The following is a 16,949-nucleotide window of genomic DNA, read 5'->3' as shown; positions in this document are numbered from 1 at the left end:
TCCTTCTATTGTTCTTGATGCTTGCGAATGGCTTTGATATTATAGGCCTAGATTTCTCTGGAGAGATCCTAGCTTTGATACCATTTAAAGAAATACCCTAACATAGAAACAAAATGAAAGTGTGCGACAAAACATAGACTCAACAAAACATAGTTAGGGTTAGGGTGTTTTCGAGACAATGAACACACTGAAGATATGAATGAATGAATAAATATAATACAATGCTTATGTAGCAAACAAACTATGCAAGGATTAAAAATTGTACCTTGAACTCTCGTGTCTCGAGGACCAAGACAGAGGTAATGAGTTGGAGAGTGTGTTGTACTCCTCAAGGATCTCGAAACGCATCAAGGCAGACTCCAGATGTCCAATAGCAGCAAACATTGCCAACAAAGGTGCAAGATGAGTGTTGGATGGGCAAAAGAGTCTATAATCTGCAAAAGACCACCTCCAAAGAGTGGTGATAGCCATATCTGTTCATGTAAGACCTCAAAGGCAGCTTGGGATATCTTGGAGCAAATGTTTGTAGCACGTAATGAGGCCAGAATCTCTTCCTTGTGAAAAGAATTGGCCAATTTGGCCTATGCACATATGGATGAGGGTGATGCTTGTTAGCAGTCATATTTGTCATGCACTATCATCTCCCACCTGTGAGCCTCAATTTGAGTCGGATGAGGACATTAGGAGCTTTGACATGTCTGTCATGTGCTTTGACGGAGGAGGCAGCTCATTCCGGAGTCTGCATCTCTTCTTTCAATTGGTTTAGGAGTGATTGTCAGTTAGTTTCCACTCATTTTGCTGCTTCTACCACATTGTGAATGTTTCAGTCTGCCACGTCAAGATTATAATGCCATGTCAGCATTTTCAGCATAAACAGCTGCTGTCAACTGCATTTAATGCAATTGGCCTAATTTTTTTTCACTCTCTAATTTTGGTTGGCCTGTTTTTGGGGATTTGTGCAATGTATAGCACCCCCCCCCCCCCCGGCCAGGGGTGGGGGGGCATTGGTTGGCAGATCATTTTCTGCACTTCCTTGGTAGGTGCTTTGTTGGTTGCTGAAGTCTCCTTTGCCTCCGGCGTGGAGAGAATGTGGATAGTCTCCATCACCATTGCCATCGCCGTCACTGCTGCTGTCATCATTTCTGATCTGGTGCCCTCATTGATGCCTTGGATTGTATGTAGGGACTGATCAGTCCGCTCCTTTGTATTTAGCATCCTTCTTCAGTTACTGCAGATTTCTTTCTTTCATCTCTCTCTCTTTTTTTTTTCGTAAAAGGTAATTGTATTAATTACGAAAAAAATACAAGATTACTGGATTACAAGATACATGATGACACAAAGCCATCATGTGAAGAGGTTTTCTCTTTTTCATCTCTCTCTCTCTCTCTCTCTCTCTCTCTCTCTCTCTCTCGTCTCGCCCGTCTCGACCCGTCCGTCTCGCCCGTCCGTCTCTCCGTCTCTCAGAACCGTCACGCCACGCTCCGAGTCCCCAAACCCCCTCCCGCCACCGACTTGCTCCCGCCACCAACGTGCTCAGGCCCTCCCGCCACCGACTCACACCCCCCCCCCCCGGCCACGGCTCATCTCGCTCCCGCCATCGCTCTACTCACCTGCTCCCGACATCACGCCACGCTCCGTCCGAGTCCCGAAACCTCTCTTCCGGATCCCCAAAATCCCCAACACTCCCCGTCCGAGTCCACTGAAAATCGGATGCCCTCTCGTCCGACTCGGACACTGCCACGTGGACTAAACTGTCCGAGTCTCCACAATCGGACGACGCTCGTCCGAGTCTCCGCCCTCATCCGACTCGGACACCAGACCCTCGTCTGAGTCGCACAATCGGACGCCCCCTCTCCACGTGACCACGTGCCTCGGCCTCAGCACCCATATCACCCCACTGCCACTAGCCCTGCCCATACCCGACTTTTCTGCCACCTCCCACCACCGCCCATCACGCATCTGCAACCACAATGAGGCCGGATGCCCACATCCCTTGAGCAAGCCCCGCAACCGTGAGGAAGGGATGGGCTCGAACAAGACATCCCCGTCACCAAGCAGCCGCACAAGGGGGGAGAAGAATGAGAAAGACTCAACGATTTAGAGCAGCATTGACAAGGTGACAGACTACCACACAAGGAAAGGCATGGAGGCCCTCCGAGATGTATGCAAGGCGCATGACCAAGAAATCAGCAACATCAAGGAAATCATGGCAGCAATGTGCACGGAAACTGCACACCAAATCAAGGAGGAAATAAGCACGAAAGTGCAAGAATGGAAGAACGAAATTTACGCCGAGATCACATTACACTTCACAACCTGGAAGGTGGACATTGAAATGTCCCTCCAGGAGAGAAACAGGGTGATCGAAGAACTGAGGCACGAGCTCGATGAATATAGAAACCAGCTGGACCTACTCAAGAAGGAGGAAGGAGAAATCACCGAAACAACGCCAACCAAGGTGCAATCCGAGATCAACGAGCTGAAGACACAAGTAACAAAGGAGCTCAACACATGGGCGAATATAGTGAAACAAGCACAAGCCGAAGTGGCCGAGAACTCCAAATGGATTGAGGTAGCCAAGAAGTCACCAACAAAGGAGGAGTTTGTGAATGCAGCACTGGAGGAGGAGAAAAGAAGAAAGCTTAGAGCGCTCCACATCCGGGTGGTCGGATGGAAGGAAGGGGATAGCCCCCTGGCAAATGCCCAACAGATATGTGAAAACTGGGAGTAGAGGACACTCAAATTGTGGAGAATGCATGGCGTGTAGGGAAAGACCTCACCAAGGGGAGGCCTCTTATCCTCAAATTTGCCAACTTAGAATCCAGACGAGCCTTCCTCTCTAAAAGGACAGCTCTAAAAGGGGAAAAAGTCTACCTGGAGGATGACCTCACACCCGCATAGGTGGCACACCGTAGTGCATGCCACAGATCCTGGAGGCTCGCAAAGCGGGAAAATGGGTAGTATACAGAGATGGTCAGGTCATCATCACAGATAAGCGCCAATGACGGGGCGCGGCCTATGAGACCCACCTGAGTTTTGCAGTGTGGAACTGCAACGGAGCTATGAAAACAGATGCAGGATTATTCCAGGAGACCTTCACCGGCAAGGACATCGTCCTCTACACAGAAACCCACCAAAGCCCAGGCACATACTTACCAGAAGTGAGGGGATATAGATGGGAGACGGCATGCCGCCCTAGAGCCCGAACAAAAGGAGGGACCCGAGGGTCCGGAGGGGTGGCTGTGTTGTACAGGGAGGAGCTACAGCCCATGGTGCAAGTCGTGCGGAAAGATGAGGAAGCCCGGTTCATGTGGATCCGGATACACACAGATCGCCCCCGAGACATATACATGGCGGTGTGCTATTTCCCACCAGCACACTCCCCATACGCACCACAGAAGGGCGAGTCACCATACCTACCACTGTACGAAGATATCATGCACTACTCCAGCTTGGGGGATGTCATGTTGGCTGGAGACTTCAATGCCGCACAGCACAAAGGCAGACCCCCTTCTTCGAGAGCGAAGACCACATTTACAAAGAGATTGCACCGGAGGAGATTGGACTCAACCGGGCGTCACATTGACACAGCTGAGTGCACTGAATATGGCGAACACCTACTGGCGTTAGGGGGGGGCACACGGACTGGCCATCCTCAACGGTCTCGACAGATGGCCCGGGTCGGATGCCCTCACATGCTTCACACACAAGCATGCTTCACACACAAGCACGCGGCCAATTGCATCGGACAGGAGGCACATGGAGCACCCACACAGAAACTGGGAGCAAGCACAGTGGACTATATCCTCGGCCCTCTATCACTTATCCCCGACATCCAGTCCTTTAAAATACCACCTCGCCCATTCGCAGTGGCTGCCGACCATGCATACCTACAATTTGACATAACCTGCAGGTATGACCTAACCCCCCCAGCAAGCAACCCCCCAAGATTCCCCAGGTACCACTTTACCAGGCTAACTGCGAGCGCATACTCCAACCATCTCTATTGGAGCCTGCAAGAAATGAACCCCCACGCACCACTAGAGGAGGTCACAGCACAGTTGGCGGGCACATTACACACCTCAGCTGCCGAATACTTCCCCCACACATCCCCCTCCCCCCACCCCACCCCTCCGAACAAGAATGTCCCACAGAATAGCTGGTACGACGCAGAGTGCAGGGAAACCCGGCTCCGTCTTCAACAGGACGAAGCACGGGGAGTACACACACATAAACAGGCACGCTTGATCTTCCGTCGCCTAGTGCGACGGAAGAAACGAGCCTACCTCTCCAAAGTGGAACACGAATTCTACCAGCTATTCTTAGGACAGGACAGCAAAGAGGCATGGAAGGCGTTTCAGGAACCCCGAGCCCAGACGCCCATCACCTCCTCGGACACTTGGCACGCATATGCAACCTCACTATACCAAGTACCCAAGCAGCCCCAGCTACCCCAGCCCCCAGGGAGCAGACCCGGATCATCCACATTCTTCAGCACGGGGCGGGTTCGGGACGCCATTGATAGACTCCAAAATGGCCGTGCCCAAGACCACGAAGGCTTGGTAGCAGAGCATTTGACCCATGCTAGAGACATACTGGCACCTCTCCTAGCACACATGTTCAATAGAGCCCTATGCGAAGGCTTCCCAGCCAGTTGGTCAGCCAACACCATAATACCTATCCTGAAGGCCGGAGACCCCATGGTTCCCACGAACTACCGAACAGTCATGTTTGGCCATGTACTAGCCAAGCTCTATGGATCCATACTGGACCACGAGCTGAGCAAGTGGACAGAGCAACACCAACACCGAGCTGCAGGACAAGCAGGGTTTAGGAGGGGGTTCTGCACCCTTGACCATATCCTCACACTGAGAGCCATCATAGAGGAGGGCAGAGCACATGGAAGACGGGTGTACTGCTGCTTCGTGGACTTCCGCAAGGCCTTTGACACAGTCCCACGAGCGAGGCTCATGCAGAGACTACAGGAACTGGAGGTACCAACCGAAATACGATGGGGGATACTGGTACTATACGAATCGGTAACGGGCCGAGTTCGGGCACCAAGAGGGCTGTCAAAGGAGATCACCAGCACCATCGGAGTCAAGCAAGGATGCCCACTCTCGCCCACCCTATGTGGGCCTTTACATTGATGAGATCTCAGAGTACATAGATAGATTGGGCGAGGAGGGATCAAGCCTGGGAGGGACACTGATACCTATCTTACTATATGCGGACGACATAGTCCTCATCTCCAGCACACCCGAAGGACTACAGCGCCAACTGGACGCACTACAGGCCTTCTGCCAAGACAAAGACCTAACTGTGAACCTGGGGAAAACCAAGGTCATGGTGTTCAACACGTCAACCCAATGGCTCCGACGGTCGGTACCCCCCTTCACATACGGCGGAGAAACCGTGGACGTGGTCCAAAGATACGTCTATCTGGGGATTACATTCTCTAGACCAAGATTTACCCTGAGAAAAGCCGCGGAAGATAGACTAACCCAAGGCTATGCAGCCATCGGGTAACCAATGTGCACGCATACAGTTCCAGGAACCCCGGACAAAGCTCTAGCTTTTTGACACCTTGGTCACACCAGCCCTCCTGTACGGGGCTCCCATATGGGGGTCCAATCTCTACCACACTCGGAGAGCCCCACAGGATCAGCCACTGCCTGAGGAGGAGGCCACCTATGAGGGATGGGAACAGATGGAGAGACCCTTAATACTTATGATCTCACGGATGATCCGAAGCAAGCCCTCCGTACCACACGAGATCATCCGCGCAGAGCTAGGGGCACCGCCCCTCGTGGCTGAGGCCCTCTTCCAGACCGTGACCTTCTTGCGCCGAATATGGGACCTGCCCCGGCACCGGTACCCCAGACTCGCCCTGAAGTCATCCAAACAGCTAGCAACACAAGGGGACACTGAGTGCTGGTATGCCCGAACAGAGACTTGGCTACGGCTCCATGGCCTGCACATGGACCACCTCCCCCCACTACAATACAGCCTAGACTGCCCACACCTGGAGCTCAACCGAGAGGAGGTAAATCGCATCACCAGAATGGATATCATCCAGACAGACGCCGCCAGGACATGGGTGACTCCCACGTCGGAACTAGGAACCAAGAAGGCCTTCTACCGAGAACACTTCCTGCATATCTCCCCGGACGGCTTCATCACCCGCCCAAGCTACATGGACACACGCCTGTCTCACGGGGTCAGAAGTGCCATCGGACAGATCCGCACGTCCTCACACCAACTACGGGTTGAAACGGGCAGATACGAGGCCAACCCCCTCCCCCCAGAAGACCGAATCTGTCAGCTTTGCCATCACGAGCCACAGACAGAGGAACACTACATCTGTAGATGCCCAGTGTACTACGAAATCCGGGGAGGCTTCCACTGCCTATTCAGCGAAGGATTCGGACCACTCTCCAAGGTGATGGAATTCAAAGACGAGAGATGCCTGGGGCTCTTTCTACTGGAAATACAACGCCACAGAGACCACCTCCTACGAACCACGGAGCGAAGACAAGGAGCCACCAACCAACGCACACTCAACGACTTCTACCAAATACCAGCTACCCTCCCCACCACCGAGCCCCCACCAGCCCAACCGGCCTCCCGGCCCCAGGGGACCACCTTAGAAATAGCCACAGCGAGAGGTAAAGCCCGGCGCCCACGCCTCGCCGGCCCCCGTCCCCTCAGAAGACACTAGTCGAAGATACAAGGGATACTACGCCGCCATCGGAGGGCCCTGCCCCGCCACTTTAGCCTCTCCATGCTAGACCGACCCATGCAGGACATCTTAGGATGAACACCCCAGGAGCAGTTCCACACCACACTGGGAGTACCTCTAGATTGTATCTAGTCCAGATATCATTTTGTACATACTCAATTTAGTTCAACATAGCATAAATGTTAGCTTCACTGGGACTTTTGAAATCTCCCAGACATTTGTATGCAACATTTTGGTCTCATAGGCCAACTTGGCCTGTTGTAGACGTTCTGTTGTAGACGTTAATATAACTCTCTCTCTCTCTCTCTCTCTCTCTCTCTCTCTCTCTCTCTCTCTCTCTCTCTCTCTCTCTCTCTCTCTCCATGTTCGTCGTTCTCTTCTGTTGCGCACTCTCCGTCACATCAGGACGTGAATTTTATTACTTTGCTTAGAACTTGTTTAAAAGTTAATCAAATGTGTTAATACGACTATTAGCCTGCCTATTTTAGTCATGTTAGTCTTCCATCTTCATCAAGACAAAGTGGATTTTTGGGACCAAGATAAAAGTTAATGGAACTTTAGACAAGTACAATGCTCGCCTTAATAGTGCAAGGGTTTTGACAAAATCAAGGCATTTTTGAATGGTAATCTGGAGGAGGAAGTATATGTGGAACAGCCATTCAAATTTTGTTTTGCTAATCAAAAAGATAAGGTCCTTCACTTACAGAAAGCTCTTTATGGGCTAAAGCAAGCACCGTAGTCTTTGTAGAGACCGGTGAGGCACGGAGATAGAGGTAGGCAGACCTTACGCTCTGAGAGAGAGACAGAGAGAGTGCGAGTAAGCAGAGTAGAGAGTGAACACGTTTTTCGATACAATAACAAGTGTACCACTTTAGGTTTTAGATATATATATGTATGAAAGTACAATGTGCTAAGGGTGTGTTCACACCCGTGCACATATAAAAGGCACGATGGCCCTTTATTCCCAACCTCCCACCTAAAGGCAATGTGCCTTGAGAGAAAAAAATAATCAGCTAAGTCTAAGTATGTACAAAGCTGAAATAAATATATCTATCCAACTTCCATCATCTGTCGGCAAAGAGCAAACCGCTCTGCTGGAGGACCCTTCGTGAGAAGGTTTGCAAGATTATCATCTGTATGCACTTTGACAAGCTCAATGCTCTTGCTGTCAAGTACATCTCTAATGAAGTGATATTTCACCTGTATGTGCTGTCTTTGCATGAAAGACAGGATTCCGTGCTAGCATGATAGCACTCTGACTATCACAATGGAGAACACGTAACTCTGTGATCCCAAGCTCTCCCACCAAACGTGAAAGCCATAAAGCCTCCTTGCATGCCTCAGTGGCAGCTACATACTCTGCCTCTATAGTAGACAATGCAACACACTTTTGTAGCCTGAAGATCCAAGAGACCGCCCCTCCTGTGAAAGTAAACACATACCTAGAAGTGGACTTCCTGCAGTCCGCATGACCAGCATAGTCTGCATCCGTAAAGCCAACAGCAGACGCCTTCTGCTTTTCAAAGCAGATGCACTACTCCTTTGTGCCTTTGAGGCATCTCATAATACCTTTCATTGCATCCCAATGCTTCTTGCCAGGGGTTGCCATGTATCTGCTAACCACTCCCACTGCAAAAGCAATGTCAGGACGTGTAGCAACCATAGCATACATCAAACTGCCAACAGCTAAAGCATATGGTATCTTGGCCATTTCAGCCTTCTCATCATCAGATGTAGGGCTGTCCTCTGCACTGAGTTTCACATATGGAGGCAATGGAACCCCAATTGTTTTCCCCCCCTCCATATTGAAACGCTGCAAAACTTTGGAGATATACTCCTGCTGAGATAGATAGAGTAAACCTTTAGATCTATCTCTGAGTATTCGCATGCCAAGAATGTGATTTGCATCACCCAAATCCTTCATGTCAAAGCTGCCATGAAGACTTTGTTTCAATGAATCTAAGGCATGAGTATTCGTGCAAGCAATCAGCATGTCATCAACATACAAAACCAAGATAATCAGGCTGCCATCTGTTGCCTTCTTGGTGTACAAGCAGTGATCCACTTGACTTCTATGAAAGCCTTGGGACTGCATGAATGTATCAAACTTATGATACCATTCTCTTGGTGCTTGTTTCAGCCCATACAAACTCCTTTTGAGTTTACAGACCATTTGTTCTTTCCCTTGTTCAGTAAACCCTTCAGGCTGCTACACATATATGTTTTCATGCAGATCACCATGTAAAAACGCAGTCTTTACATCCATCTGTATGAGCTCCATATCCTCAACTGCAACCAAGCCCAAAATGGTTCTCAATGTAATCATCTTGATACAGGAGAGAAAATCTCATCAAAATCAATTCCATGCTCCTGCTTATACCCCTTTGCAACCAATCTTGCTTTGTACTTTGGTGAGGAACCACAAGTGACCATTTTGTAAACCCATTTGCATGGAAGGGTTTTCTGCCCTTTAGGCAACTGCACCAAGTCCCAAGTGCCATTTTTATCAAGAGATTCCATTTCTGACAGCAAGGCTTTATACCATTTCTTGATGTCCTGCCTGTCCATTGCTTCCTTAAAGCAAGATGGTTCACCACAGTCTGTCAACATGACATACTCAGCCACATTAATTGCACCAGGAACAAATCTATCAAGTTTGTCTAGTAGCCCTAGACGATCTCCTAACCCAATGGTCATTGTTTGCTGGCTGTTCCTACAAATTTTCATTTTCAGCATGCTGTCCTGGCATTTCAGCCTGCAAATCAGCATTAACTGCTTGTTGTCCTGGCTGTTCCTGCACATGTAATGGCTCATTTTCATGGGCAATAGCTGACTGATCATTTCGAGTATCATTTCCTGCATTTACAGGTTCATTTACAGCAGGTATTTGCTGCTGTACAGCGGGCACATTTTGCTGTCCAAAAGGTATTTCTTCTCAGAATACAACCCTATGGACCTCCTCAGTCTTTTCGGGTTGTTTGTGTATGCAATCTTCCCGGAAGATAAAATCATTGCTACGTACTATTTTCCTTTTCTCGGGATCCCACAATTTATACCCCATTTCACCCTCGTCACCATATCCTAGGAAAATGCATTTACAAGACTTTGGCTCAAGTTTGCTGCATTTTTCTTTACAAATGTGCACAAAAGCCTCGCAGCCAAACACTTTTAGATGAGCATATGAAGGTGGCTTGCCCAAAAACCATGGGGTAATGCAGCATGAGACAGCATTGTATGGACCTTATCCTGTATGGTCCAATTCATACGCTCTGCAACTCCATTTTGGGGTGGATTATGAGGGGCAGAGAGCTCCCTCTTTATCCCTTTGCTGTCCCAAAATGCCTGAAAGGCTTTGGACACATATTCCCCACCATTGTCAAAGCGAAGACACTTAAGTGTCTTATCTGTCTAATTTTCAGCCAATGCCAAGAATCTTTTAAACTTGTCAAGCACTTCATCCTTGCCACGAATAGGATAAACCCATACCTTTCGTGTAGTATCATCGACAAAGGTGACAAAATATTTATTTCCTGTAAACGCCCCGAACAACGTAGTATGCTTAACAATTATGATATTCGCTTGTTTTCGAGATTTAATATAAAAGAGAATGAACACTTAAAGCTGAAAATGAAAATTACTCACAAAATTACAGCCATGAAAATGTAAAAGTAATGGAGATAAGATTGAGGGTTGAAGATGGACAAACCCATCCATCCCCATCATCATCCCCCACTTCTCCATTATCAAATTCCTCCATATTCCCTCTTCTATCACTACTGTTTTAAAGGACAGCAAGCCTGTAAATTCATTACAGCACCTTCTTCTCAAGCTCTTTCTTCCATTTTAGCAACAAGAAGCAAGCCCTATCTATGTACTGCTGATCAACGATGGAGAAAGGCTGATTTCCCCTCTTTCTTCTCTCATACTGTAAAGAAATCAGTTCTTATCATTGCATAATAGATAATGCATGTGTGTTTGTACATCTTTGCATGATCTTGTGAGAGTGAGAATTACTTCTCCTCACTCTCAGGTTGATTGTAACTGAGCTCTTCCCTAAGGGACTTGGGTTGAGCAGAAATACATTCCTTCGGGGGGGGGGGGGAGGGAAGAGGGTTGCCCATCTTCAACCCTCAATCTTGTCTCCATTACTTTTACATTTTCATGGCTGTAATTTTGTGAGTAATTTTCATTTTCAGCTTTAAGTGTTCATTCTCTTTTATATTAAATCTCGAAAACAAGCGAATATCATAATTATTAAACATACTACGTTGTTCGGGGTGTTTACAGTGGTATCAAAGCTTTGGCTCGGTCCTCACCCCAACACTAGTAGTGCTTACAATTATAAGTTTGTTTGTTTTCAGCCCTTGCATTGAGTGCTTGAGCATACTCTGTTCATGGGCTTACTAGGCTCGATAGCCAAATTATCTTCACAAAACAAGCCATCTTTGTTCAGGATTCTCCTTTAGTAACCATTCAAGGGAGAGGGCTTTATAGGCTCCATTCCCCTTTCATAGCATGGGGTCCTCTAAGATAGTCTTCCATTGCTGCACCCGTTCCCAATTGTGCACCATCTATCCCATAGGTTCCATCCCATCCCCCACCATCTCCTTTGGCAGTTCCCTTGTAATCCCCATCCCTTTCAGAGGGAGACAATATCAATGATGCAATTGTGGATTCCCTGGTCTCTTAAGTTTTAAAGGGGGATTTTCAAGATCATGAGGAGCTTGTTCATCAACGAACTATATCAACAAACTTCGTCAACCTTGGCACTTCTTCTACCATCCTTGGATCCATTTTGTCTTCTTCGGCCTTCAACTTCATCCAAAATCCGAGAGGGAGTGTTGGTAATCATATGAATCACATACAATCATCTCGTACTTGTGAGCCTCAGTTTGAGCTAGATGGAGACATTAGGAGCTTCAACATTCAATCTATCGTATGGTTTTACAGAGAAAACAACTCTGTCTAGAGCATGCATTTTCCCTTTTAGTCAGATTTATGTGTGTTCACACTGCCTAGATATTTTCAAATCAGTGCATTTCTATCTCAATGAGTTTGGACTACTGCATTCACACTAGCTAGAATGAAGCGACCAGCATTTATGATGTCGACAACATTTTCCTTGATTGTTTTATTCATGTTACACAATCAGCCATCATATTTAAGGCGTTCACGAGCAAGTTAGCCAAATGTGGCTGACATCTGGTGGGAACTCTTACAAGCTACCTCCAAAGTTGGATGGTGTGGCTATGCCCTACAAGCCCAAACATCAGTGACACATATCACATTTAATCATATAACCTCTAGGCCACTAGAGCACGAGGCTTCTTTGCATTTACAAGGGAAGATTCCATCTCGGTCTGGCGGCAAGCAAAAGGCTTTGCAACTTCAAAGGAGAGGTGATGAGCTGAAGAAGGATAGAGACAACTCCAATGACTCATCATTGTCTTCAAATTCAAACTCCAACTCAAGCCATGCAGTGAAGGCAAAGGCGAAGGCAACAAAGGCCTCCTCTTTCACTTTCTAGCCCTTGTGGTGTTGGCATCCCTCACAGATCTCCAATGCCAAAGAGGAAGTGTGAGAGGATGGTGGTGATGGTAGGGGCCATTGAGCCTCATTCATATGCAGGTGTGGTGAACCTTGAGTGCAATTTTTCCATAGCACCAACTAAGTCTAGAAGATTTTAATCCTAGGACTGGTTTGCTTTTCACGTTCATGATAGGATGTTTTGACAAAGCACAATCACTGCTCCTAATCTGATCTCACATGAGGGGACACTTCAAAGGTTAAGCTGAAGGTCGGGAATCCACGGACCTTATGTGCTTCCACAGGGCATTAGTGACAGGCATCAAGATTCACCTATTTCTACTTTCTATGATTAAAGATTGGTACAATCAACATCAACATCAATTTCTTTGCGAGGCACCCTAATGGTGGATTGATCACCCACTGCTTGGGTATTCATGGTCCTATTTGATTGTCATTGTATATACTATTATGAGTTTTTTGAATATTGTACTAACCACCCATGATTTGAGAGAGGGTGTTAGCAAAGTGCATATCCTAGGTGCCAAAATGTTTATCTGAGGTGTTGTGACCACCAACCAAAGTGCATGTTATTTTCATTGCAGTGCCATGCAAGTGTATTACATGCAATTGACCTATATCACTTGACCACGTTAAATGTTGGCCAACTACATTGATTGATGTGTTTGCTAAGCCTACATATGGGCAATCCTTAACACTCTTGGTTAGTCGAGTAGATACTCACCACTCTCACTTAGTCAATCAAATACTCATCCTACAACGCACCTGCTTTCTGGTGGAAAGAAGGAATCTATCTGCACTCTAATGGCTGCATAGTCAGCCCATACCTTTGTACTACTCTTAAGCCTTGGTATATGGATTCCATTTCCCAAGTCTATTCTCAGTGAGTTCTTGTGTTCTTGTTGTTTATTTCTATTCTTTGTGTTCATTCCAATCTATATCAGCTGTCTTTTTTTGCTTTCATTGCACCACACCTTTCAAACACCCACAAAACCCATGAAATGTACTAATGCAAACACCATAAGGTTTATCAACATTGAGGATTGTTAACTATTTGCTTCTTCCAAGATTCATTATAGAATTATTAAGCACAGCTGCAACACCAACTCGGATCACCTTGCATGGCAAAAGATATAGGCCCAGAATGCGAAGCCTTTACGGGCAAGAAACTATCCCCTTTGAATGATAAAAAGCAAATGGAACATGTTTTGGCTTTAATATCACAAAAGAAAATAAAGACAATAAGCTCTCTAACACTCGCTCACTCTAGAAAAAGAAGAAACAATACATTGATTGGAGAGAGAAATGTTACTTAACAAAAGCTAAGTTAAAAATCATGCCATAGATATGATTGATTGGATGTTACTCTAGTGAATTAATGAGCATAAACTAGACCACCCAAGACAAAAATTGAATCCAACCAATATAGAGCTAGACCCAATGTAATCCTCTCTAATTTGACATTAGTGCACACAAGAAGATTGTCTAGACTCTTTTAACGTTGAAAATCAGTTGTGGTGAATGAAGCACTATGACTTAGTGATGAGTGACAAAAGAACAAAGAGAGTCAACACTTGAGACCCGAGAGAGACGAGCAAATAAGCTAGATTGATTAAAAAAAGATGTTACACCTATATTAGCTTCATATGTGCATAAAATGAAGCATTTAAGATCCATGTATCAATGCCTTGGAGTTGCCAATGCAAGAGAGGCACTCTCACCTACATCACCAGGTAGAATGACTAAAACTCCCAAATTCCCTCATCTTGTATTCTATGAGAATAGTACCAAACCATCTTTTTATGCAATACTAGCCACTTCTCTATCCTAGATAGTCCCTTGAGATAGAATATACTGGAGATCATATGTTATGTTTGTAATGGGTTTCTTCCCCAAACCCTGCAGTTCCTTAGTTCACAGCTACAATGCATACAGTCATAAAAACATGAAGACAATGCTTTGAAACCAGATTATCAAAGATTCAGTGAAGAAAAACTGAGAATTGACTGCAGAGAACCAACCTGATCTGGCATATTGACTGCTGCTGAAAAGGATGTGATGAGTGCGATCACAAGTCAAAGAGCTTCATCAATTTGGGTGATCTAGATTCCATCTCATAGCTATGCTGATGGGTACAGCTAAGCACTACCAATGCATACGTAGGCGGAATCTGCTCCAAACATAGAACCAATGTTTTATTCCAGAGGCAACTATACAATATGAATTTGGGGAGTACTTGCATTTTGGGTAGACAGAAATAGTGAAATGCTAATTAAAAGACATGAACTGAAATGAAGTAATGCACAGATCTTCAGCAGCTCTTATGTATTTGAATAATCATTACCCACATCCATAAGCACTAGAAATAGAAGCTGAAGGCAAAGTATGGCTTTCAAGGACTTGTCGAAAAGATAACAGAGAGCTTCATTTTCGTTTTTCTTTTAATTTAGAGAAAAACGGGCAGCACTGTACAATACCTGCTCAGCAGATTATGTGGCAAGCTTGTCTTTAGGCCAACACATCAACATGTTTGAAATGTGAATGCATCTACTAAATACGAAATTTAGTCCACAATGATACAAATGAAGGTTTGCTAGACACACTCGTGCAGGAACCAGGAATGGCTGTTGGGCGCAAATGCGATGCACACAATGCCCAGTACATCACCTTATTAGAAATGTAAATGCACCAACTTACATTCGATTTATCTGTGATAGTAAAATGAAAGTTACATAGACACAATGCCCAATACATCACCTTGTTAGAAATGCAAGTGCACATACAAGATTCAGTATTATCTATAGTGGCATAAATGGTGGTTGCAAAGGCGTGACCATGTGCGAGCAGGAGGCGCACACACGCTCTCTCTCTCTCTCTCTCTCTCTCTCTCTCTCTCTCTCTCTCTCTCTCTCTCTCTCTCTCTCTCTCTCTCTCTCTCTCTCTCTCTCTCTCTCTCTCTCTCTCTCTCTCTCTCTCTCTCTCTCTCTCTCTCTCTCTCTCTCTCTCTCTCTAAACGACAGGTAACATGAAAACAATGAAGCAGCAGTCCAGTTGTTGACGGGATGGAGACCTCCTGATCAAGGCAAAGGTTTATACACGAGTAGCAGAAAACCTCTCTCTCTCTCTCTCTCTCTCTCTCTCTCTCTCTCTCTCTCTCTCTCTCTCTCTCTCTCTCTCTCTCTCTCTCTCTCTCTCTCTCTCTCTCTCTCTCTCTCTCTCTCTCTCTCTCTCTCTCTCTCTCTCAACGACAGGTAACATGAAAACAATGAAGCAGCAGTCCAGTTGTTGACGGGATGGAGACCTCCTGATCAAGGCAAAGGCCTTATACACGAGTAGCAGAAAACCTCTCTCTCTCTCTCTCTCTCTCTCTCTCTCTCTCTCTCTCTCTCTCTCTCTCTCTCTCTCTCTCTCTCTCTCTCTCTCTCTCTCTCTGTCTCTCTCTCTCTCTAAACGACAGGTAACATGAAAACAATGAAGCAGCAGTCCAGTTGTTGACGGGATGGAGACATCCTGATCAAGGCAAAGGCTTATACAAGAGTAGCAGAAAACCTCTCTCTCTCTCTCTCTCTCTCTCTCTCTCTCTCTCTCTCTCTCTCTACGGGATGAAGTACCTGATCAAGGCAAAGGCTTATACACGAGTAGCAGAAAACCTCTCTCTCTCCCTCTCTCTCTCTCTCTCTCATAACATGAAAACAATGTAGCAGAAAGCCAGTTCATGAGATGGAGTAACTGAACCAGGCAAAGGCCGATGCATGAATGGCAGAAGGCCTCAGGGTTCTGCACAAGCTGTGCTCCGAGACTCTGAGAGAGGAATGTAATGGGTGTGAGCTCCAAGAGAGGCAAAGGCATACACTGTACACATAGAACATCAGTGTTCTTGACAGTTGCGTAAGCTTGAGAAAAAACCGTCAAGTCCTGTGTGATTAATGCGCAGAAAAAGACAAACCTGCAAAGGCAATCTTGTGTTTTTGTCTTGTGCAGAGCTACAGCTTACGTTGTCTTTATGGATACCGTGTACTGCAGAACTGCATATTCTCTGCAGGACACTCCAGCTTTCGTCTTTAGGTGGGACGGTAGGACCCAGGTAGGTTCTAACTTCTAACTTCAGTCTTCTCTCGAGTCTCACCCACAGATCCCTCTCATAAATGTCGGGGTCCTTTCCTCCTAGAGTAAGAGCCCAGACACGCGCAAGTTCGTCACCGGACACCAGACGCACACCGATGAGCGGCGATGGCCTCCGCGCGTAGGTTAAGACTTAAGATGGGGGCTAAGCACCGTTCTTTAGTATGTTTTACCTAGTTGCATTTCCAGAAAAACGGTTGCAATTCAAGTTTGTCTTGATGAAAATCGGCTATTTGTTGGACATTTTAGTTATTTTACCTTTTCCCCTAAATCTGTCACTCTCCCTTCTTTCCAATGGATGGGGAAAATGTCTTTTGTGAAAATTAAAATTTTAATTGTAGCAACCAATGCACTAATGAAATTTTGTGAATTCAAGTTGGCATGTGCAAGTTGTGAGAGTACCCCTTGAAAAAGGGGGTACTACATCACCTACAATTTTTCCCACCTTGCATGAAGCATAAGTCAACGACCTTTGGACACATGTCGATTATGTCAACTTCCATGCTTGTGCATGGCATAGTTGTAAGGGGGGCAATAA

General features: G+C 46.3%; 1 protein-coding gene across 7 annotated transcripts in view; it reads right to left on the bottom strand.

Moving 5' to 3' along the window:
* LOC148017674 (gibberellin receptor GID1C-like) overlaps window positions 1–16,362 on the bottom strand; it is a 49,191-nt gene extending 32,829 nt beyond the window's left edge. Inside the window, exons 1-4 of one of the 7 annotated variants that reach the window (XM_087663030.1) lie at window positions 16,236–16,359; window positions 16,020–16,141; window positions 14,767–14,836; window positions 14,311–14,459 (exon numbers count right to left, since the gene is read on the bottom strand). In XM_087663030.1, coding sequence (XP_087519156.1) covers window positions 14,311–14,322 — 12 coding nt within the window. In that variant the 5' untranslated portion in view covers window positions 14,323–14,459; window positions 14,767–14,836; window positions 16,020–16,141; window positions 16,236–16,359. Of the gene's footprint in view, window positions 1–14,310; window positions 14,460–14,766; window positions 14,837–15,900; window positions 16,200–16,235 lie in introns of those variants that run through there. The other 6 variants (XM_087663024.1, XM_087663029.1, XM_087663025.1 and 3 more) reach the window with 6 other exon arrangements.
* Window positions 16,363–16,949: the final 587 nt, after the last annotated feature.

Source organism: Lygodium microphyllum, chromosome 22 (genome assembly GCF_053477565.2).
Source record: "Lygodium microphyllum isolate KBCC chromosome 22, Lygodium_microphyllum_v1.1.10, whole genome shotgun sequence".
Classification (NCBI taxonomy): Eukaryota; Viridiplantae; Streptophyta; class Polypodiopsida; order Schizaeales; family Lygodiaceae; genus Lygodium; species Lygodium microphyllum.
Note: the sequence above shows the minus strand (reverse complement) of the source record. Positions and strands in the feature narration are given on the sequence as shown.